Here is a 22,425-nt window from a genome sequence, read left to right on the forward strand (position 1 = left end):
CGACGCGCTGTTGTCACGCATGACTGCGGCGCCCTTTCTTGATTATCAATAAGAAATCGGGCGTCATGTGACGGAAACAGATAGGGATGTTGCTGGACTGATAAACTCTGCAGATTACACTTCCATTTGACTACCAGTAGAGCCTGAGGGTTGAAACGTCAGCAGTTATACTCAAATCCGTCATTCGTGGATCAGCAGCGTTCGTAATCGACGGTCTTTCCCCTAATCGACATCCTACTTGATACACAGATACTGATCAAACAGCCTATGCCCGACTTGGAACAACTCGTCGTTGACATTTAACCCAATCACTTACGGTGGTATACAAATGTGCAAAAAATATGCTGCGACGTCGCTTCAAATGGAAAACGAAATCAATTGGAAATTAAGACGTGAGGGCAGGGCTCGTGCCACCCGCCACTTCGCACCTTGTCCTGCTCGTGGACGCGCCATTGTTCGGAGAGCTAGAACTGCCTTCGCAATCCTGGGTTCTGCACTTGTCGACTCAGTTGCCTCCCCGGCCATATGCTGATCAACTTATCGATATATACTGGCAGCACGTCGATCCCGTGGAGCCCATCTTGGATCGCGAACGCTTTTTCCTTGACTACGAAGCGTCATACTCTACGCCTGGTGCATCGCTCCACGCGGACCACGACGTCTGGCTCAGCATTCTCAATGTAGTCTTTGCCCTGGCAATCAGAGACAAGAATCCACCGCTCTGCACAAACGGAACGAAGAGGGAAATCGCTATTTTCGGCTCGCGTGGGCCCTTCTCCCTGCCGAGTCTATTCTTTGGAAACCTGGATCGCTCGAGCTGGTGCAGTGCCTGATGCTGATGAACCGATACCTCCACTGCACCAACAACCAACAGAAGACATGGATGACGGCGGGGTTGGCGATGCGAATCGCCCAGAGTATGTGTGGCCATCTCCCCGAGGCGTCTTCAGCCAAGGACTCTGGCGACGACAGGCGGTTGAAACGGAAGGTTTGGGCTAGCTGTGTTGCCCTAGATCGGTAGGCCCCATGACCCTAATAGTCTTGCCTTGCAGCTGTCGCTGACTGGGCGTAGATGCGTGTCCTGGTCACTCGGTAGGACGTCGGCTCTGGCGCTGATCCCGTTACCAACAAGCGGTAGCTGTAAACAGGGAGGTAGGCATGCGGAGCATCTTACCTGGGGATTGGAGCTTCACGAAATCGGCAATCAGATTCAGCTGGCGCAGATACAGACTCGAAATAGTCTCGCGGCCAGATTGGGCTCGCCGCGTCTGGATCAACAGGACGAATACCACACCGTAGCGGTGCACCTAGACGCATACCTCAACAAATGGGAGAATTGCCTTCCCAGCGATTGGCAGTTGCGGAACCTTAAAATGGTTGTCGACAGGGCGTCTCGGGCGGAGCGATACTTGCTTCATCTTCGGTAAGCAACCACCCTCATTCCCAGGGTTTAGTCGGGGAAATAGACAAAACACTGTGACCCCGTCCTTGCTGATACCGGTGTACTACCTAGTCTCCTCCACTCCCGAATCTTCCTCTACAGACCCATGCTCGCCCGCTTCTACTCGATGGAATCAGACCGCCAACGAACATCCACCAACCCCCCCAGCCTAAGCGACCGGCTTCTCAGAGAATGTGCCGGAATGTGCATCGAGGCCGCGCAAAAGGTCACCTCGCTGATCACCGAAACACTAGAGCCAGATGAGCCTATCGGCCTCCTTCCGTGGTGGTATCGAATCTACTATCTCCACATCGCGGGGGCCAACTTCCTCGCGGCCATGTTCACATCGGACCTGTTCACGGTCTCGGTTTCACGATCTTGGCATGATCTCCTGTCGGCCCTCCGCGCGCACGAGCACCTGAGTACGTATGTTCAACAGTGCGTCTGGACGTTTGAGACGCTCTCGGCGAGGATCCTGGAGACGCCATGTCCTAATCTGGATGGCGGTGGTGGTGCGCCGCTGGCGGAGGGGACCTCGGGATGTTGCTTTGATGATATTTTTCAGGATATGGGGTTTGATTTTGATAACTTTCTTTTTGGGACGGAGAATATAGTTGAGGGGTTTCTTTAGTGACGACCCTGAGAGCTCGGAGGGGGAAGACGTTGAAAAGACAACTGTACCCTCATAGTAAGATAGTAAATGTGTACGCTCTTTGGTTTGCACAAGGCAAACGGTAGTCACTCTTGCACAAATTAAGTGGGGATAGGCTATCTACGAACATTGCTAACCATCAATCCTACTGTGGGCATACCCATAAACCTTTAAATTCCCCATTCTACCAACTTCTCAGTGCCTTATCTTATCGCGAACAAATACACTGAATACACTAAATCCACGTACACTGGACCTTCAAATCTATGTAGTGGATTAGTCAGAAACGCTCTGGTGTAGATTATTTAGTTTAGTGTAATACACCAAGCGTATCAACTCGTGTAAGTCGTGTAGTTGCTTGGGTCCCTCCCAAACCTGACAGTTACACCAGCGGCCGCGAAGGCCTATTACTTTTCCGCTGCGAGAGGACCACCTGAAATCAGGAATCACAAAATTCCAGCTCTTAGAACCTGTGAAGAATGGAATACATTCTTTGGCCGAAACATCGCCGACGTTGTTGCGAAAGTTGCTATTTGCGAAGTCTAGAATAGGTGAAGAACGCGCGGGAAGAGTCGTGTGTGTGCTCCAAAAGTATGATTTGCTTGAGTCGATGTACATACAAGTGCTTCCTCAGCAGCTACGGAGCGTGCGTACTAGATGCCGTGGACTTGAGGCAAAGAATTGATCCGGAAACCCTGACAATGTGGTGGTTGATAAGAAGGGGGTGGCGCGCGGTCGTGAAGTTCTTCCGGAGGAAATATGACACCCTGTGGAAGAAATCGGATATTCTCGATAGTACTACTTGGTATGATCGACATCAGTGAGTTCACTTCTTGTTGTATTGCGTTGATTGATTAGTGCCAGCACCGAATATTAAATGACGTGAACATACCCCACAAAGATAAAACGCGGTGAGGCCAAATTTACGACGCCATCGCTCCAAATGATGATATTCTGTAGCAGTTCCTAGAATACTGGAGACTAGATAAAATGATTAGTGTCGAAGATACGACCAAAGGGGTCTTCACATTGAACGCGCTATTTTAGTCGGATTTAATGAAGTTTTAGGCAACTCCGACTTGGCGGTGTGGTTTACGATTGTCGCCAATTAATGGGTACGAAAGAAAGTATAGCACGCTAGTCCCAAAGAGGAATAGCTAGTTTAAGCCCCATGATTCTATAAATATGTAACTAGCAGTGGGACATTAGACGGAGGGCCTGTGGAGATCAGGCTCAGCCCTAGCCCTAGTCTCTCGGTCCGAAATCGCAGTCCGAGAGAGGCATTTTACGTGGCTGAGACCTTGGAGCAGCAATAACTTGTAAACCATTTGCCAGTGCCATGGTTCTTGCGTAATTTCCTGGCAACTAAGATTGTATCCGCGCATTCCTTAGGGACCTATCGCATGAACAGTCTCGCGGTTGTCTGGCGAACGGTGACGATAAATGTAGCTGGCAGGCGGACCTTCTACATCAGGCAAAGAATCATGATGGCGTTCTGCAGACGGCTCAAGCTGGACGAAGACGTCGACTTTTCGCACGGTCCGGACACGGTTAAAGCAATGACGCGTCGAAGGTCGCGCCCTGGCCAGTGGGGATTTGCTGCGGCTATGAAATAAAGTTATTCTGTCCCTTCGCCTTTCTTCCCCTGTGGTCTTCTGGCATATTAAATATGGGGTTTGTCCCGTGCCAACTGAACTTCGCTAGATCGTTGAACCTCATCCTCACACCACTGCGCATGCTAGACAGCTTACGAAATCTGGCAGCAATATTTTGCTTTGATAATTTAATTTAAGCGTAGGATCATTATTGAGTGCGAAGTAAAGCTCGCATCTCGCCATAAGAGTCATACGCGAACAAATCTACTGAGCATCATCCCGATCATACGCTAAATGTCTTCCTACGGACTCGATGTTGACGTCGGCAATTTCGACGAGAATGGCAATCCGGAGCCCTATTATATGGGTCGCATGTATTGGGCTGCCATGGGCTCTTTTATTGGGTTAGCATTTGTCTTTAGGGCCTCCGACTACTTGCTCGGCAGGATAAGGTATGGCACAACGAGAAATAGCAACGTCAGGGTTACCTAATTGCGATCAATAGAATGCGACGGCGGTCGTCATCGCGGTCTCACTCCGCACTATCGCGACTGTATACTACATGTACTTCGTTGGTCAGGTCTCTTACGTATCCGACTCCACTCATTCTGCAACGCCATCCCGCGTTCTTTAGTTTACCTTCGGTCGGCCGTGCTCTGCTAGCTCTGCTCTACTTAGGCTTTATTCTGGCTCTTTGTTTCTACAAACAGCCTCTCAAGACGGATGCCGATTGGGAGAATGCCGGTTTCCGCACCGGCTGGCTAGCGCTGGCACAACTGCCGATGGTCATCCTCCTCGCCAGTCGGCGACTCAATATCATCTCCTTTCTCACAGGCTCGTCATCAAGCGTGTCTCTCAACTTCTTTCATCGCTGGGTCGCACGTGGAGTCGTGCTAACGGCGTCATTGCACTGGCTCTACATGAGCCGCGGACCGTTCAACCTCAACTCCGTCTTGGATGACGTTAATAAGCTTGACTCCAACGGCATTGGCGGGTGGTTAGTCCTGGCGTGGCTTGCACTGTTGTCGTCGCTTCGCCCATTGAGGCGCGCTTTTTACGAAATATTCTTCGCCAACCACGTCGCATCAACAATTGTCCTGTTTATTGTCCTTTTGTTACATACGACTGACTACACGCAATTAAAGGCGCACGACTACATATTTATTGCACTAGGGCTGTACATTGGGGACGTGGTTGTTAGATGGATCATTGTCTTATTTTTCAACATTTCTTTCTCGCGAGAGCAACCAGGCCTCTGCAGATTCACTGCTTCTGTTCGTGTAATGCCGGACCTGGAAACCATCCTTATCGAGATCCCAACAGCAGCAGCCGGTCGCGGCATCAGGCGCTACAAGTGGAAGCCGGGTCAGCATGTCACCATCTCCTTTCCGACTGTTGCGCCTTTCACGTCACATCCATTCACTGTTTCTTCACTGGCAAAGGACGAAAAGATGTTGTTTGTTGTGCGGGTCAAAACCGGCTTCACGCGAACCCTGCTTAACAAAACACTGGCTGCCAGCCAAGAGATCCAGGAAGACAAGAACGAGCAGCAAATCGGGATTGCGGCCGCACCCGTGGTCACAGCAACAGCGTCCTTTCCGGTTCTCGTGGATTTGCCGCATGGCGGACCAACTCGTGACTGGAACCAATTCGAGACCGTTCTTGCAGTCGTGTCTGGCGTCGGCGCCACCTTCGGCTTCTCCGTGATCAGGGATGTGCTGTGCCAATCGCGTGCAAGTCAAGTCAAGATGATTTGGTGTGTCAAGCGATACGCCGATATTGGACACTTCGACGAGCAGCTAAGGGCAGTTCTTGCGGAGCAGACAGAACGGGTGATCGCTGTGCAGCAAGGGCTGGCTCTGGATGATGCAAAGCTTCAGAACTCGGCAGCCGATCACCACCCAGTCACGAGCAATTTGTCCTTGCACATCTATATCTTCATATCTGATTGCGCGACGGAGCCATCGAGCACATCCCTAGGCTCGCTGTCGGAGTTCCTGAACGCACATGCAGACATAATCCATCTTGTGCCTAGCAAACCAAGTGATCTTCGTGGACACATAGGCCGCGTCCTGGAGCAGGCCGCCGGCGAAACTGGGGTCGCGGTATGTGGCTCGGCAAGCCTCAGCGCCCAGGTGAAAAATATTGTGGCTGCCTTGCTGAGCGGCGGTGCCACTAACGGTTGCTGGGTGCATTCGGAACAATTTCAAGCCTAAACGACAGCGGGGTTGGGAAAATACACGTTAGCTTGTAGTAGATTCAGCAGGGGCGTAACCGGGATGGAACTGTTCTCATCTATGTTAGTTATTGATATTTTTAAGAATTAGTATGAGCCACATAATTAAGACATGATATTTTTCATGCCATTCAAGACGCGCATAGGCTCACCACTAAACATAATTCCAGGACAACAGTCTGGCAATATAGACCTATCGGCACCGGAAGATCATTGAGCGCCGAGAACGACAGATCCAATATTCGTATTCGTATGAATATTCGTATTCGACGCTGATGACGAGACTCAGAGAGCGCCAGGAATAAGCAAATGACTCGCGCTCGGACGCGTCTGCGTGACCTCGCATCTGACGCGCAGTGGCTTCTGTGCCTCTCGTATGGTTATAGATATCTCCACCTGTCCCCGGCTGCTGCTGCTGCTGTTCCCTGTTATCGTCCGGTGCAAGAACACTGAGAATGGAGCCGGAGTGGCCAAGAACGGCGAGATAAGGCACTTGGTCCACTGCCGGTCCCAGCGACTCCTTTCGTTACGAGATCAACGCGTTGCGTGAGGTCAACGCATTGACTCGAATTTCAGCGAAGGTTGAAGCCATTACGGGTAAGAACACCGAATATTTCAGTCACAACTGAATTTGGGTGATTTGCACTGTAGTACATTACAAACCCTGTGAAGAACACCTTCGTGCTGGTATGCAAGTGGCAACACCTACTTTCTGAACGGATTCTCGGTCCGTTCAATGGAGATCATGAGAGCTTCACTGAGATCATCTCTGACTAAGCCCGGTCGTTAGCCAGGCACCAACGGAGTGAGAGAGAGAGAACAAAAAAAAGGGGTGGTGTTCGAGCTTACAATGCAGGATGAGCGGCTGGTGAGTTAGCCAGTTTTCGTCGTCCAACCTAGCGGGGCCCTTGATGAGAGGCGTGGTGGAGTCTGAAAGCGGCGACGACGGAGAGGGCAGACTCAAGGGTGCGGAGTCGCGTACCAGTGGTTCCGGCGAGGTAAGCTGAGGAGGAGAGAGAGGCGTCGATGATGTCGTCGGCAGCATTGTCGCTCTACTTGATGGCGACGTTCCCACAAGCCCAGGAAGGGACTGAAGCGATGACAGAGAGAGCTAGTCCGCTGTGTCTCATCGTCGTTGCAGCCAGGGGCCTCTGCCTGGACGACGATCTCGCAGAACTGAAACCTGGGAGGATAGCCCTCACAGTGAAGACCTTTCGCCCTGCACCTACTGCAGATTGGTCGTGTACGGTCGCATTTGCGGCATTTCTTCCGGCATGTCCCGCAAGCGGGATCGGATCTGTGATATGAGGCGTCAGTAAATTTCGTTGTGCAATAAGAAGCCGATGTCGATGGACAGCTCGACGAAGCCATCATTACGGGTGGGGAGAGCAGGCTGACATTTACGACGGGCGGTAAATCCCTTGGCCGACATAAGCTCGGTCGTCACTATTTGCTAACGGAGCACTGAGATTCGGATTGATGGGTATACATCTTTTGGTTCAGACTGGACGGCAAGTACGCCGTTAATTTGGACGCCGCGTCGCGGGAGTGGCCTGAGGGTCGGTCTAATCGTCACGTGACTCAGAGATGCTTAACTCGTGCACAATATTATGTTGATTTACTATTAATAATAACATTAAGACCTAAATAGGTAGGGCTTACGAATATTCGTAATTGCGAATAAAGCCTGCGAATATTATTCGCAACAGTTTCGATTGCGAATATTCGCAATTCGCAAATTATTGAGTAGTTACTTTTATATCGGATGTCCCGTTCAGTTGCACGTTGACGGGAAACAAATTAGTCTGCTAGTCTGCTATCTATAAAATGAGATGATAACTGTATACCATGATTTTACTAGCTGTTACGCAACCTGACCCTAACCCTGACGCAGTTGGACGCTACTGTATATACTCATTGCCTAATTAGTCAACTTTCTAGCTTCTTTAAGTATGTCACGTGATAACTTGCGAATACGAATAACGAATATAGCGGATATCTGCGAATATTCGCATTCGAAACAGCCCTAGCCAAAAAATAGGGGTAAAGCCTATTAATATTTACCTCCTATGATCATGCCCGCTTTTGTCGCCAAGCTGTATGAACCTCGGAGGCTCCAATGGAGGACCGATTAAGTCTAAATCCAACACGTCACGTTGAAGAAGGTATTACTTGCGGACATGTCGCTTGCGACCATCCTCCCGGGGTTAGGGTAGCGTGTCCAAGGGTTTGGGCTCGAATAAGGGAAGGGGCATGTCCGTTTGCGTTCGACCGCACCAAACTAGAAGTATTCCCAATCATTTAGAGGGTGGGGTTAGGGCTAATGCTACCAGAATCACTTCGGTAAGACTGGAGAACAAATCATGGCGACAAGCGTGCTTGATACGCTCTCGATCGATATTAATTGACAATCTCTCTCGCATCGACCGAATCGGCCGCACGGTGGCTATAGAATATATATAATATATCTTCCTTATTTAGACGCTTGGACCAGCGACGAAAAATTTCTATGAAGTCCGACAAGCACAAACATATTGTTGGTTCATGAAAGCGATGACAGTAGGAAGCCAAACGTTCGACAACCTGATCGCCAAAAATCTTAATATTACACTCACGTAGTGCTGATCTTGCCGTTTCTCAACAAAAGTTTCTTTCTCCAAGGCCTTTTAAGACTTAGGAGTGCCGAAGAGCCTATATCAACAAGTGTCTGTACGATAAGAACTAAGGTAGGATCTTGTATACCATAATGCGGTTTATTGACTAGTAACGTAAACGCCCTTTTAAACTACACTTCAGGTCAGGGCAAGACTAAAGAAACATGACATAAATCTGACAACCAAGTGCAAACTATGCCTTACCATCCTCGATATTCTCAACCATACTTGTTCCCGCCTTTGGTGCATCCAACTCAGAAGTAATGCCGTTAAATGGATCAACAGGAGTGGATCTAAACTTTCTCGCACTAACTCCCCGCTCGAACAGAATATCAAGCTCACTATAGGCTAGTCCTTTTGGTTCTGGAAGTCTGAAAAAGGTCCACACGAATAACAAAAAATTCATTCCGGCCCAGAAGAATGCGCTCTTGGCTCCCCAGTTCCAGGCAGTTGGGTTGAGCATGTATGGTGTAATGACCTCCCTGACTATACCGCCGACGTTGTAGACGTTTCGCGCAATGACGATTGTTTTCGAACGGAGTCTGGTAGCCGGAATTTCCGCAACAAGGGAGTAGCAAACTGGGCCGATGGTGCAGTCGTACACAAGAGTGAAGACGAGCAGCATGGAACCAATTGCCCAGCTGCCACCCTTATCGGCAGACGGTGTAACAGAAATAATACCGACGATGATAAGTAAAGTGAACAGGGTGCCCAAACCGGTAAGAAACAGAGTGCGACGACCGAAGAATGTCATGGCAACCCATGAGGACATGGTACCAATTCCTCCGAGACCGAATTGAATGAGAGTAAAGTTGAATGCTGGGTAGTCGGTAAGCCTGCCAGTTCATAAAAGTATGTGGAGTAAGACATTAGTGCCGAACCGCAAAGAACTTGGCTAAGCCAAACAACGGATGCGATCTCTGTTCTTCTCAAATCGGTGTGCTTCAGGCAGTCAACGTAAGAAGTTCCCTCGGAAACCTTTTTCTCCATGTCGTTGGTATGGACCATCATGGCGACCTTTTGTTCCGCATTAAAGTTCAAGTTGACGCCTTTCGTGGTAAGGCGATCAATGGCTTCTACAGCATCGTCGATTCTGCCGCGACGGACAAGCCACCATGGCGATTCTGGAGCAAAGATAACACTTGTGATGACAGGAATAGGCCAAAACCACTGGATTGCGTAACAAGCTCTGTACGACCACTCACTTTGGACGTTTAGCATGCCTCGCAAGACTCCAGAAGCGATAAGCTGGCCAAAGACCCAGCACAAGTTGACATAAGTGGTGAGATAAGCACGAAGAGCAATTGGGCACACTTCAGCTGCGTAGGCTGTAGTTACTGTTTGGAACACACCCCAGGGCAAACCACAGAGAACATAGGCGACCTGTAATACCTGCACATTGGGAGCGAAAAACTGAATGAAGATGAAGGCAGTGATAGTGATAAGCCCCGTGAGCATAGTCTTGCGGTATCCAAATCTCTCTGAGGCGTAACCAGCGAAGAATAATCCAATAATTGCGCCAACCTGAGCGCCATTGGATAATCCGGCCTGCCAAGGTGCGGGTACTGAGTAGGAGCCGTCTGGTTGGAGTGTACCAAACTTTTTGACAAAGGCTGGCAATGCGTAGAATGAACCGAGAAGGAGCGTATCATATCCTTCCATAACAATCGCAAGGGAAAGTAGGACAGACCACATGACAGCCTTTGGATAGATTTTAAACGCTTCCCGAGCAGTCATCTGGTGCTCGAATGCTGTGGCATCTTTGGCCTCAGATAGCAAGTCCTGATTGAGGTTTTGAGTGACAATTGGACGGAGGGCAGCCGGCGGCTCTATGCCAGCCTCATGGGAATAGTCGTCGTGTTCGGTCTTGAAGTGCATTGTGCTAGTGCGGAGAAGTGTTGACTCTGGCGAAAGTAGTCTGGGGGAGGCGGATGTCAAAATATATATTTGTACGATACCTGTTAACTAGCTGATGGCTTAGCGGCGAATTCTACCCCGCACGGCGGTCTGGGGCGCCTCTAGGGGGGAAAAGCCGAAAACGGTACAGAGTCTAGAAGGCCAGCTAAATCTGTAGGGTGGAATACTACCAATGGCAGCCCTAGTTGTGACTGAGAGCCGTAAAAAATTGTGGCGAATGTCCATCGCGGTGAACCTTAGGCCGCGCCGAATGGTTCCGCCGCAGTACCCCCGGGTTAAGGTCAACCCGTGCAAAGTAGTGCCGAGATTCGGCCCATGAGGGCTATAGCAGGCATTGTCATTTTTATTCTCAGTTAAGATGTTTCTTTCCATCACTATTAAAAGATATTCTTTGTATTTTCTTCTCCTACGCTCTTTCAAGTTGAAAATGAAGCCGCCGATCAATGACCCACAATACATCAGACGCATTTCGGCACTGTTGATCAACATTCTTTTGACGTAAGTTATTCTCGGCATAGTAATGATGGAAGGAAGCGTCGTGTAAATTTGTATTCAGTAGTTAGTAACCCTATGAGGTAAGGTATGAACTCCGCGAAAGTCCCGGGCTAGCACAAGTCGTGATCAATTGGGGCCCCAGTTGCAAGCCCGAAAACTGTCCCAAAAGAATTGCCGACACTACCGCGTCCGCTGAGATCTACTCAGTGCATGACGGAATAGAGAAAGTAAACCATGGGGTATCCTGCAATAAGGTCGAACACAATCCAATCCTCTCCAAAGTAAATTTGGCGAAAGTGCGGCATTCCCGGAATGACACTCGGACTGGTGATTTCAACCGACTAAACGTCAAGGCCGCCGCTCGGATTTATCCATGGATATCGGCATACAAGAATTCGGTACACGATTTTACGGTCGAGCGCTTCTTTGGCTAGTTAACAATGGCATTATCATAGATGCTAATGACAAACCATATGTCAGCATTTATCAGCTGTGGCCGTCAGCTACTGCTGATACTAAATGCTATAAATGCTGACGGCGGATTTACCTCCTGAGATCACTCACACGCTTATTTCTTTGACCACTTCATGACCAGCACGTCCACGCCGTCCTCGATTTCCTTCTTACTGAGCATGTTGCCCCTCCGCATGAGAACCGCGCTCTTGGCCAGGATGGGGTCCATGGAAACGGTCGAGTATTACCCCGAACTAGTCGAACGGAAGGAAATTCGAGTTGTGCACAAGCCCTCAAAAGATATGGTTGCTGATATTATGACGAAGCATTGCCGGGCACTACGTTTATGAAGCTTAGGGACTTATTACGACTGACTTATACGGTTGAGGGGGAGTGTTGGACGTCAAACCAATACCTCACTGTAGCTTATGGTTAAATTACGCCATGAATTGAAATCCAGTGAGAACACTACGTTTCTACGATGATACGCGTTTCTTCTTGATGGGTGAGATTGAACCAAGTCAATAGAAGTTAAGTGGAAGTCATATGAATAAACAATCAATAGAAACGAAAGTATCGAGTTTATCATCCTGCCGCAATGAGTCTCTCACTGCAAGTATTGAGTAAGTCAATTTCATTGTTCATGCTTTGAGGATTTTCATGTTATTATTATTACTCTTTCACTCTATCTGCTGTCTATCTTTTCTCGAGCTGAGTTGGGGTACGATGCAGGACGAGGGTAGTGGTTTACTGGCAAATCAAGGGCGCATTGATTGTATGATTGATGGTCTTACTCATGTTACTGACTTACTGATGTTGAGGTTGGCATAAAAATGAGAGGTGGATATGCGCGGTGGTATCAGATGTATGTATCGCAGCTAAGATATTCAATACACGTGGTTTATAGATTAAATTTGCAGCGTAAATAACCCCCCAATGCATAATACCTGGAAAACAAGGGTGAGTCTATGTGCATCACTTTGACTTACGCAGTTGATCGTTTTGATCGACTCAGTACTGTGGTACGAAGTTCGTCATTTCGATTTTGTGATTTCTTAAAAACTTATGGAGAACTTTTTAAAGTGACTTATTTGGTACGTTACAAATCGGCGTAAAACTGACTAAGTATGTCAGATTCATGTACCAAGTAAATCGAAATGATGGATCAAGTCCACTTTTCACGGTGTTCTGAGTACGTCACAATGAGCAACGTAGTGCTAAATCTGTTTTTGTAGGGCGACGTATGGTCTTGGCGAAGAGCAGTTTTATGATATGAAAATGATGCGTCTGGAACACGAACCGAACTTTAATAAGTGCATGACGTATTTCGGGAGTTGGTTGCCTCTTGTGGAAATCGAGTGCTTCGGTCGCAAGAATCTGAGGAACATTACGGCAGCTAACAACTTATCCGATCTACAGTGCGCCTCTTCTCCTCTGACGCGCAGTGGCTTCTGTGCCTCTCGTATTGTTATAGATTATCCACCTGTCCCCGGCTGCTGCTGCTGCTGCTGCTGCTGCTGCTGCTGCTGCTGCTCGCTGTCATCGTCGATGCAAGCACACTTAGAATGGAGCCGGAGTTGCCAAGAACGGCGAGACAAGCCACTTGGTCCGTTGCCGGTCCCAGCGACTCCTTTACGTTACGAGATCAACGAGTTGCGTGAGGCCGGGCGTTAGGGGAATGGGTCAAGGCATTGAATCGAATTTCGGGGAAGGTTGGAGCCATTATGAGTAGGCAGCGAATATTTCAGTCACAACTGTAGGTGATTTGCACTGTAGTACGTTACAAACCCTACAGCGTCTCAATCTGATTGACTCAAAGGACATCATAATGGCATCTGATTGCGTACGTACCTCCCTCGAGCAAAGCGCGCCAACGTTGCTAGCGAGCGAATTAACAGAACGGCTGCAGGAAGACGGATCTCAACAATTCGAGTAGTCATGTATGTAAGCTATGGGATGGCAGGGGCTATTTTAATCTTTGTGCGTTGCTGGCACATACCTCACGCGTAATAGTAGTTTTCGTTGAGGAAGTTGCAGTATATGATGTAAAGCTACTCTTTCGGGAAATATTTCGCTATCTTACACCAGATGAATGCCGGCGTGCGGGGACGCCTTCGCCAACGTCGTCTTCAGGACACATTCTCATAGTCGATGAAGCCACTCGGAACAGGCTACCGCAACCGATTGGGCCAGCGGAGATGTAGCTGTAATTTGCGTGTCGCACCTGTCGGTGGGGTAATTACTGCGAGAAGTTTTCGGGCGCGCCGCACACGGTGCGTCGACGGGGATACATATAACATTTGGCGGCGGTACAGATACACTCCTTAGTGCGGACGTTGGATACCAATTAAGCTTTACGCTTATCATATCCTCAAGTGCTGGCTTGCTAATTCGCGGGAGGGTTCGCCAGCACCACCCAGATCATCTTCAGGAAACGCCACAAGTCACTGCATATTCCATTTTGGGAAGCTGAACCTTGAATTCCTGTGGTGACCATCATGGAAACCAAAAGTTGTCAGTCAACTTGACTGCTGACTTGCTGGAGCGGTGCATTTTCCGATATCAGCTTCATCGGCCTTAGAGCTGGTGGGGTGGAAATCTCAAGTCCCATGCTGGAACGAATTTTCAAGGTCCAAGCGCGGGTCAGCTATAGCGCATTGGATCATTAGTGATTGTTTAGCCATCGGCATGGTACAAGGCGTGGACCCTTTTTGACCGTTGACCGTGTTCCGCATCTTTTTGATGAATGTTTGATGCACCACTGGCCAACGTAGTCCGGTTGCCGGATATATAAGCACAGTACTTGCCCATAAGCCCGCTGCTCCACATACCTAGCAATAAAAGACAGATTTGTTTCCTTCCATCGCATCTTCGTCCGATCTATTTATATGGCCACTGTCTCCGTCCAGATCACTCCAACAAAAGATGCCATCGTTTCCCAGCAAATGTTCGATGAGCGCGTTACCATGCGTGCCAACGATGCTTCAAGGACTGTTGCTCCAGCCCCCGCCTCAGCTGGTGTTAGGCGTAACGTGCTTGACATGTTACGTCTCGACGGCAAAGTTGCCGTAATCACCGGCGGTGCTCGGGGTCTCGGCTACTCAATGGCTGAGGGTCTCTGCGCTGCTGGCCTGTCTGGAATCGCTATTATTGACCTGCAGAGCGATCTTGGGGAGCATGCTTGCAAGCAACTTCACGTCCAGTTCGGTGTCGATGCTAATTTACCGTCTCGATGTCCGCGATGAAGTCGCCGTCCAGGGCGCCATGGACTCGGTGGTCCGCGATCTCGGTCGAATCGATATCGCCATACTGTCTGCCGGCATTGCGGACATAGTCCACGCCGAAGAGTATTCGCCTGAAAGGTTCCGCAGAGTGATTGACGTCAACCTGAACGGTTCATTTTTCTGCGCTCAGGCTGCCGGTAAGCAAATGATTGCCGCCGGCAGGGGAGGTTCCATAATTTTCGTTGGTTCCATGTCCGGATCTATTGTGAACTGGCCAAATCCGCAATGTGCTTACAACTCATCCAAGGCTGGGGTCATCCATCTCATGAAGTCTCTGTCTGCCGAATGGGCTAAGCATCGTATTCGATGCAACTCGATTTCCCCTGGCTATATGGATACTCCTCTCAACACTGTATTCGAAGAAGGCTATTTTCGTGAATGGAAGTCTCGCACTCCCATGGGCCGTCTAGGTCAACCTGAAGAACTAGCTGGTTGCGCTTTGTGGTTGGCATCCGAAGCTAGCTCCTTTTGTACCGGCAGTGATATTCTCATCGACGGCGGTTATACCGTTCTGTAGACGGTTGCAATGTAAGCTTCCCCAGTGCATGTAGTAATAATAGAAAGTTTGGTTATTTTAGTGTGGACATAATGGACGAAATAAATATGCGTTGTCAATTTTAGGTATAAAATGTGGTTCACATTTGCTACACAAAGCGATGAAATAACCGTGGAACTTGATGCTTGCCATCATAATAAAATCGGCGGAATTGTTTTCCGAGTCCTCCCAAATTCTGAGTATTGCGAATAATATTCGAGTTACCTATTCAGCGAATATAAATATTCGTGTATAATCACGTGGGCAGTATAACCCGAATAGGCTAGTTTGCCACCAATTTAAGAAAAGTACTCCGCTGCCGACTTGCATGTGTTGTGACATTTCTAGCAAACAATTACCTTTCAAGAGCTCAAGAAGGTCTCTTGCTTAATATCAACTATTTTCTGAACCCTGAACTCAATTGATAATAATATAGCTTAATGATCTAATAATTAGGGAGACATCCGACTTACTGAGTAAAGTGAGTGAGTAAGTAAGTACATAATAGCTCTGCTGAATATATATACTCCGTCCTATTATATTTATATTATCTGTATACTACTGTTAGTGCAATGGCAGATTTAGTACATTTATGCATAGTTACTGGTGTAGTTAGCACGAAGCACGAAAAGAAGCCATTCAGGCGGCATTTTGGCCAAAAGGCTCTCATTTCTCGATTATTATTAGTATAAAGCTGCAAAATCTAATTGGACCAGTCAATTGAGCATATAATTGCAGTAAATAATGAATATTCGGCGAATATATATGCTCAATTATTCGCTCAGTGGAAGGTCAGAGAATAATATTCGTTATTCGTTATTCGCCACTAAAAATGGCGATGAATAATTATTCGCAAAAACGAATATTCGGAACAGCCCTGGTGCTATAGTATATTGTCAGCCAATAACGCGTACTCAATGAATGTTCAAAAACGTTAGTCCCAGTATGGAGTCTGAGACTGTATATTTCGCCATGCTCACGGAAAAACCGTAAACCCGTGTATGGAGTTTCGCGTGCACTAACTCTATTTGGCATGGGTTCTGGAACTGTAGTTCAGTCGTGGGGCTGCAATTCCTCGATTTCTGAGCATCAACGCGGGCACGCCGATTATACCTTGTGACACGTTGGGGCCCCCGCGCCCAAAAAACACTAGTGACGGGTGTGCACTTTCCTCATCTCCGCTATTTGTTCCACATCTTCCAAGCATCAGAGTACAGATCCAGATCTTGCTATTCCATTGCCAATTTCAGAAATGGTTTCTTCGGCAAGTTTACAGAATGTTCGTGCTTGTGATCAGTGCTGGTCTCGAAAGGTCAAGGTGAGGGACATCTTGTGCCGACGCTTCACATCTGACGACAGTAGTGTGGTCGTTCCGTACCGTGTCCGAGATGCAGTCATCTTTCCTTGGAGTGCTCGTATATCAGGCCTCGAAAAAAGAAGGGGCCGTCTGGAAAGTAAGTAATAGCTTTCATTGCTGAAAGACCATTGTGCGCTAAGATTAACCCGTCAAGATTCGGCAAGATGCGGCTTGAGTCACTCAAGTCATCCAATTCAACGGAAGACGTCGTCAACTTTATGAGAGCGCCAGTAGTTGCAAGAATTATGGAAAGTTCCTCGTCGGCGCTCACAGTATCACCAAGTAACGTGAATATTCCATCGGTCACGACGGGAGGTGGCCCGACTGCAAACGAAATGCTCCTTGGGTCAGACCTACTCAGTTCTCTTTTTCCAGATATTCCGGCAAATCTAGAGCCGGGGCTGTTCAACGGCGAGCATGACCTGTCACATAGTGTTCCAAAATCGGTCAAGGTCGATATGCGCACGATGGATTCTTTGGTACATTCATATGTCTGGCGAATGTCGAAATTCTATCCGTTAGTCGACTGCACGTCTCTATTAACACGCCTGCGGGCTCGCGAAAATACACAGAATCCCGAGTTTTGTGCGCTTGTTCACACAATCTGCGCGTTCGTACTACTGGAGCCCGTGTTCAAGCGCGATGGCGTCTTGCAGGACAGACAGAGCTGTCGCGAAAGGGCCCAACTCGCACAGACACTAATGGACGATGCGGTCGCAATGCGAAGTACGGATCCATCATTTGTGGAGAAGCCTAGTGTCGATAATATCCTTACGTCGTTCTTTCTATTTATGTGCTTGGACAATCGGCAGTTACCGCATGCTGCGTGGTTACGGCTGCGTGAGGCGGTGACTTTGGCGGAAATTATGGAAGCCCAATCGCGTAATGACCAGACTATTACGGTTGAGGAGTGGCGGAAGAGGGCAACATTGTATAGGATGTTAGCGGTGACGGAACAGTGAGTAGTTGTCGGCGTCAACTCTTAAGACTTATGCTAACAATGCTAGCGCCCATGCTGTTGCACGAAAGTACGCGTTGTCACAAAATTTACTATCTCGACTCCAGCGGTCCGCCTTTCTTACACAGCAGCAAAGTCACTTGGGTGCATTTGGCGTGACGAAGCTTGCCAGCCTATATGGCGTTGTTGACGTCGACATCTTAGACTGCTGGAATGGGAAATGTGCTGCGAGTTCTGCTAACGATTGTGCGAAATTCACTGCGGAACGGGCGCTTAGCATGCATCGACTCATATCTGAAGTCTACAATGAAAGCGATGCAGATGATAATTTACTCAGCGAGGATCAGATAGCTGATATTGCGATTTCACAACAGTGGCTGCGTAATCGAGTATGGAACGTTTGCCACTCCCACGGTCTTCTAAGCGAGGAAGACTCTCCTGACGGCTGCAGGGAACTGAATATCGCGTACGTAATTGATATTGCACGAGATACCATGCGGATCAGTAAAAATTTCGCGGTGGAAAATTTTGAAGTTCATGGGATCGGAAATATAGTAAAGTTTTATGATATTGCGAGCAGCGCGGTCGTGGTAGTATCATGCTACCCATCATTGTGGAAGACTAGAATTGAGGATTCCAAGTTAGTGCCATCGGATATCGAGGTTTTGAACCAGTTTATTGCCTTGTTAGCTACATTAGGAGGCGGGCAACATCCGTACTTGGTCCCTTTAATGATGGCTGTTGCAGGGTTACCGCCGTCGTGGTAATCGGAAATACACGGGTTATATCTGGTTGAATACATGAATTATGTTGAATGCATGAAATTGATATATTTTTGAACCGCTGCAGAGAAATAGCCAGCGGTTTCAGTCCGGTAATGTGAACCATCGCCGCTAACTCCGAAACCAGATTCAACCACAGTTACCGAGCATGAGAAGAATGATACCCAGTGTCACATCCATGATTGCTAGGAGTCTTAGGTCGAATCGAAACAGAATGCCAGCTGATGAGTGTCTCGAACCTGATCAGCTTAGGGGACTCTCATTGATTGACATCGGTATTAACATTTTGCCAAAGTTGTTCCGTTTCTTTTGTCTTCGGACGAACCTGACTGCTTGTAAATTAAAAACATGCCTACGTCTAGTTATCATGTTTTAGGTGTGGAAGTCATTCCCACAATAGGCTACAATTTTCCCAAATGTCTCTTCTCGCTATGATATAACGAAAAATCGTAGACAAACTCGATAATATCCATGTTCGCCTGACATCCCCAACGATGACAACCGTTGATTTCAGCGCATTCAATTAGGACGTCACCCCACTAAGCGGGATCAACTGCAGTCCTTGTAACTTTTTCTCGCTAAGCCTCCGCTTAAATTGACATTAAGCTCACCATATGCCAATCCCTTTGGTTCCGTTAGCATTATCCACGAGAATTTAGTTTGAAACGTTTCGAGTGCAAACTGAATATGAGAGAAGTTGATTGACTGGCTGTTAGGTAAACCCTCTGATAGTAAAAATATGTCGAGAATCATATCAATGTTGAACTGCAGAGTGCTGACATTGACCAAACAACACAAAGGATCCGCCGGACATGTTCCTATCAACTCGTTAGCGTGGACTTCTACTCGGTATTGAAGCTCCACTCAGCCTTGTTGGTGAGACGACCGGTAGCTTTTACAGCATCGGCTCGTCATAGAGCCCTATCAGTCTGTGTCCTGCAGCGGATATGGACGATCAATCGTGTAGACTAAAGGGGCTCGTTGTTTGGGCAGACGTGATGGTGTGCCGACCCTGTGGGGAACGCGCAGCAGCGTCGGGTCGCAGTAGCGCCGCAGTAGTCCCGCGGTGGGGCTCGGCAGTTTCAACGTGAAGTAGCACCGAGGGAATCTGAGTCTCTCCGCGTCACGGTAAAGAAGAGGGGCTACGCCGCATGGAATCCTCCACGCGCATGCCGCTGTTAGATACAGCTTTCTAAGACTCATACACGCGCAGCAGGATTGGTGGATAATATAAGGCATCGCCGATGTTTCTCCGAAAGTAATTTGTAAGGAGTCGGTGCATCTATTTCCGGCTTGTTGCCAAATGGTCAGTGGTTGTCGCGTTCTACAATTGTCATACTCTATATAGCCCACATTTCACTGCAGATAACTTCTTCGCCCTATTAAGCAGTTGAATTGCTGTCATAGCATCTTGGACCTACTAGCAGTCCCAAACCATAAGGATTCTGCCCTGTTCGAGAGTATATTGGGATTTTAGTTTGGTTTTAGAATCGCTTTCATCGAGTTGTTCTCCAAAATGCATCACAAAAACTTTTCAATCAGCCCCATTGCAAATTCAGCAGCTGTTGTTGGTGGCCAGGGATGCCACTATCGCTTTTCGGTGCTCGCCGACGGGCTCTTGCGTTACGAATGGGCTGCTGACGGCATCTTCGAAGACCGTGCGTCCACGTTTGCTATACGGCGAGAACAGCCAGTCCCCAACTTCCGAGTAATAGACCGCGACAATGGGCTGGAGATCATCACGGATAGAGTGCACCTCGTCTACGATAAAAAGCGGTTTAGTGCGAGCGGTCTCAGCGCACATGTGCGAGGCAATATCACGGACTGGCAAAGCAGCTGGCGATACGGAACGGAACCCCTTGACCTTGAGGGTCGAAATAACCTTTACGGCACAGCGCGTACCCTCGATCTAGCAGATGGTCGGATTCCTCTCGGTCCTGGTGTTATTTCTCGCTGCGGCTTAGCCGTAATAGATGACTCCGACACAATGCTTTTCGAATCGGACGGCTGGGTGGCCCCGCGTCCATCGGGTGGTGATCGTGTGGACGGCTACTTATTTGCATATGGTCATGACTATCGCGCTGCCATCCGGGCATTTTATGCCATCTCCGGTAATCAGCCCCTTCTACCGCGCTGGGCTTTGGGCAACTGGTGGAGTCGTTACTATCCGTACAAAGCAGACGAATATCTTGCATTGATGGACAGATTCAGTGCGGAACGGGTACCACTTTCGGTTGGAGTCATCGATATGGATTGGCATATCGTGGACGTCGATCCTGTCCACGGCAGCGGATGGACGGGCTACAGCTGGAACTTGCAGTTAATCCCAGATCCCGATGCATTTCTCACTGGTCTGCACGACAGGGATCTAAAGACAACCCTGAACGTGCATCCGGCTGACGGTATTCGCAGCTTTGAGGATGGTTACCAAGAGATCGCACAGGCACTCGGCCGTGACGTTTCGTCAGGGGACCCGGTTGCATTCGACGTCACCGATCGTGAGTTTCTAAATGTCTACTTCAACGTCTTGCATCGGCGACTTGAGAAGCAGGGCGTTGACTTCTGGTGGGTCGATTGGCAGCAAGGCCCGTACTCACGCACACTTGGTATTGACCCACTGTGGATGCTTAATCACTTCCATTTTCTCGATAACGCCCGTGATGGCCGACGCCCGCTTACGTTCTCCAGGTTTGCCGGCCCTGGTAGTCATCGTTATCCGGTGGGTTTTTCCGGCGACACAGTCGTCACATGGGCATCATTAGACTTCCAGCCGGAGTTCACTGCCACAGCGTCGAACATTGGCTACGGATGGTGGAGTCATGACATAGGTGGTCACATTTTTGGTGGCAAGGATGACGAGCTTGCTACCCGTTGGGTGCAACTTGGCGTTTTCTCTCCTATACTGCGCTTGCATTCTTCGAATAATCCGTTCAACACAAAAGAACCATGGGCTTTTGGATCCGAAGCCCGCGAAAACATGATTGAAGCCTTGCGACTCCGTCATCGGCTGATGCCGTATATATACACTATGAATGTACGAGCAGCGCGTGGGGGCGAACCACTTGTACAGCCTATATATTGGGATCACCCAAAACGAGATGAAGCTTACAGCAACCGCAATGAATTCCGGTTTGGGTCCGAGTTGATCGTAGCGCCGATAACTACGCCACGAGACACTCGGACAAGGCTTGGGCATGTTCTTGCGTGGCTGCCACCAGGCCGTCATGTTGACGTGTTTACAGGGACCGTCTACGATGGCGATCGCCATCTATGGCTGCACCGGTCCCTCAAAGCTGTTCCCGTCCTTGCTGCAGAAGGTGCCATTGTGCCGCTCGATGCTGCTGCCGAACCACGCAATGGTGGACACAATCCAACAGCAATTGAAGTTATTATTGTGGTGGGCGCAGATGGCACATTCGAATTGCTCGAAGATGACGCCACCGGAACAGCTGTCGATGACGTGCAGTTTTCTCACACCCCGATCGCATTCTCGCAGCGAAGCGGTATTATACGCATCGGCCCTACATCTCCAGTGATCCCTCTGGCGCCAATCACACGCGAGTGGGTATTGAGGTTCCCAGCACTTCCCAAACCGAAAGCGGTCCATGTAGTAATTGAAGGCGAAGAACATGCTGCGGAAGCCACAGACACGGACTTCTACGGCACCGTAGTGCGGCTCGGTCCAATACCACTTGATAAAAAATTCACAGTGGATATTGGCAGGGATCCCAAGCTAGTCCCGACGGACGCCACTGCACGAATCTATCCAATTGTCGATGACGCGCAGATCAGCTTCGCACTGAAGCTAAGCATCTGGAATGTGGTCACTTCGGACAGGCCGCTCACTGCGCGTATTGGGCAGCTACGCGCACTCGGCCTAGACTCAGTACTTCTCGATGCCGTACTCGAATATCTGGTGGCGACGCATGTTTGAGGCCAGTTGCATATGAAGAGCTAGAAGGACATAACTTTTGTTATCTTCGACCGACATCTTCTCGAGCTCATTGGGTTTTCCTGGAAGCTTGTAAATGGGGCAATAGAGTAAATACAATTCTTTCACTTGATT

General features: G+C 48.8%; 6 protein-coding genes across 6 annotated transcripts; 5 read left to right on the forward strand and 1 right to left on the reverse strand.

The window, feature by feature from the left end:
- The first annotated feature begins 648 nt into the window (after positions 1-648).
- On the forward strand, positions 649-2,185 carry POJ06DRAFT_244461 (uncharacterized protein). The gene is made up of 3 exons (XM_056186502.1): positions 649-1,017; positions 1,073-1,423; positions 1,514-2,185. Exons 1-3 carry the CDS (start codon positions 833-835, stop codon positions 2,070-2,072), a joined length of 1,095 nt encoding a protein of 364 aa, XP_056047862.1. The 5' UTR covers positions 649-832; the 3' UTR covers positions 2,073-2,185.
- Positions 2,186-3,982: 1,797 nt separating this feature from the next.
- Positions 3,983-5,904, forward strand: POJ06DRAFT_191907 (uncharacterized protein; the record flags this gene model as incomplete). Its single annotated transcript, XM_056184865.1, has 2 exons — positions 3,983-4,140; positions 4,194-5,904. 2 exons carry the CDS (start codon positions 3,983-3,985, stop codon positions 5,902-5,904), a joined length of 1,869 nt encoding a protein of 622 aa, XP_056047863.1.
- Positions 5,905-8,608: 2,704 nt separating this feature from the next.
- POJ06DRAFT_293909 (uncharacterized protein) lies at positions 8,609-10,456 on the reverse strand (the record flags this gene model as incomplete). The annotated part of the gene is made up of 3 exons (XM_056190448.1): positions 8,609-9,397; positions 9,460-10,191; positions 10,213-10,456. The coding sequence occupies 3 exons, from the start codon at positions 10,454-10,456 to the stop codon at positions 8,772-8,774; spliced, it is 1,602 nt and encodes a 533-aa protein (XP_056047864.1). The 3' UTR covers positions 8,609-8,771.
- A 3,875-nt stretch (positions 10,457-14,331) lies between these two features.
- POJ06DRAFT_279846 (uncharacterized protein) lies at positions 14,332-15,244 on the forward strand (the record flags this gene model as incomplete). Its single annotated transcript, XM_056189844.1, has 2 exons — positions 14,332-14,652; positions 14,702-15,244. The coding sequence occupies 2 exons, from the start codon at positions 14,332-14,334 to the stop codon at positions 15,242-15,244; spliced, it is 864 nt and encodes a 287-aa protein (XP_056047865.1).
- A 1,117-nt stretch (positions 15,245-16,361) lies between these two features.
- POJ06DRAFT_244479 (uncharacterized protein) lies at positions 16,362-18,776 on the forward strand. The gene is made up of 4 exons (XM_056186503.1): positions 16,362-16,580; positions 16,625-16,716; positions 16,774-17,577; positions 17,627-18,776. Exons 1-4 carry the CDS (start codon positions 16,515-16,517, stop codon positions 18,342-18,344), a joined length of 1,680 nt encoding a protein of 559 aa, XP_056047866.1. The 5' UTR covers positions 16,362-16,514; the 3' UTR covers positions 18,345-18,776.
- Positions 18,777-20,247: 1,471 nt separating this feature from the next.
- On the forward strand, positions 20,248-22,395 carry POJ06DRAFT_244483 (glycosyl hydrolases family 31-domain-containing protein). Its single transcript, XM_056186504.1, has one exon. It carries the CDS (start codon positions 20,347-20,349, stop codon positions 22,291-22,293), a length of 1,947 nt encoding a protein of 648 aa, XP_056047867.1. The 5' UTR covers positions 20,248-20,346; the 3' UTR covers positions 22,294-22,395.
- Positions 22,396-22,425: the final 30 nt, after the last annotated feature.

This window comes from Lipomyces tetrasporus, assembly GCF_029532465.1.
Source record: "Lipomyces tetrasporus strain NRRL Y-64009 chromosome Unknown POJ06scaffold_1, whole genome shotgun sequence".
NCBI classification, from domain to species: domain Eukaryota; kingdom Fungi; phylum Ascomycota; class Lipomycetes; order Lipomycetales; family Lipomycetaceae; genus Lipomyces; species Lipomyces tetrasporus.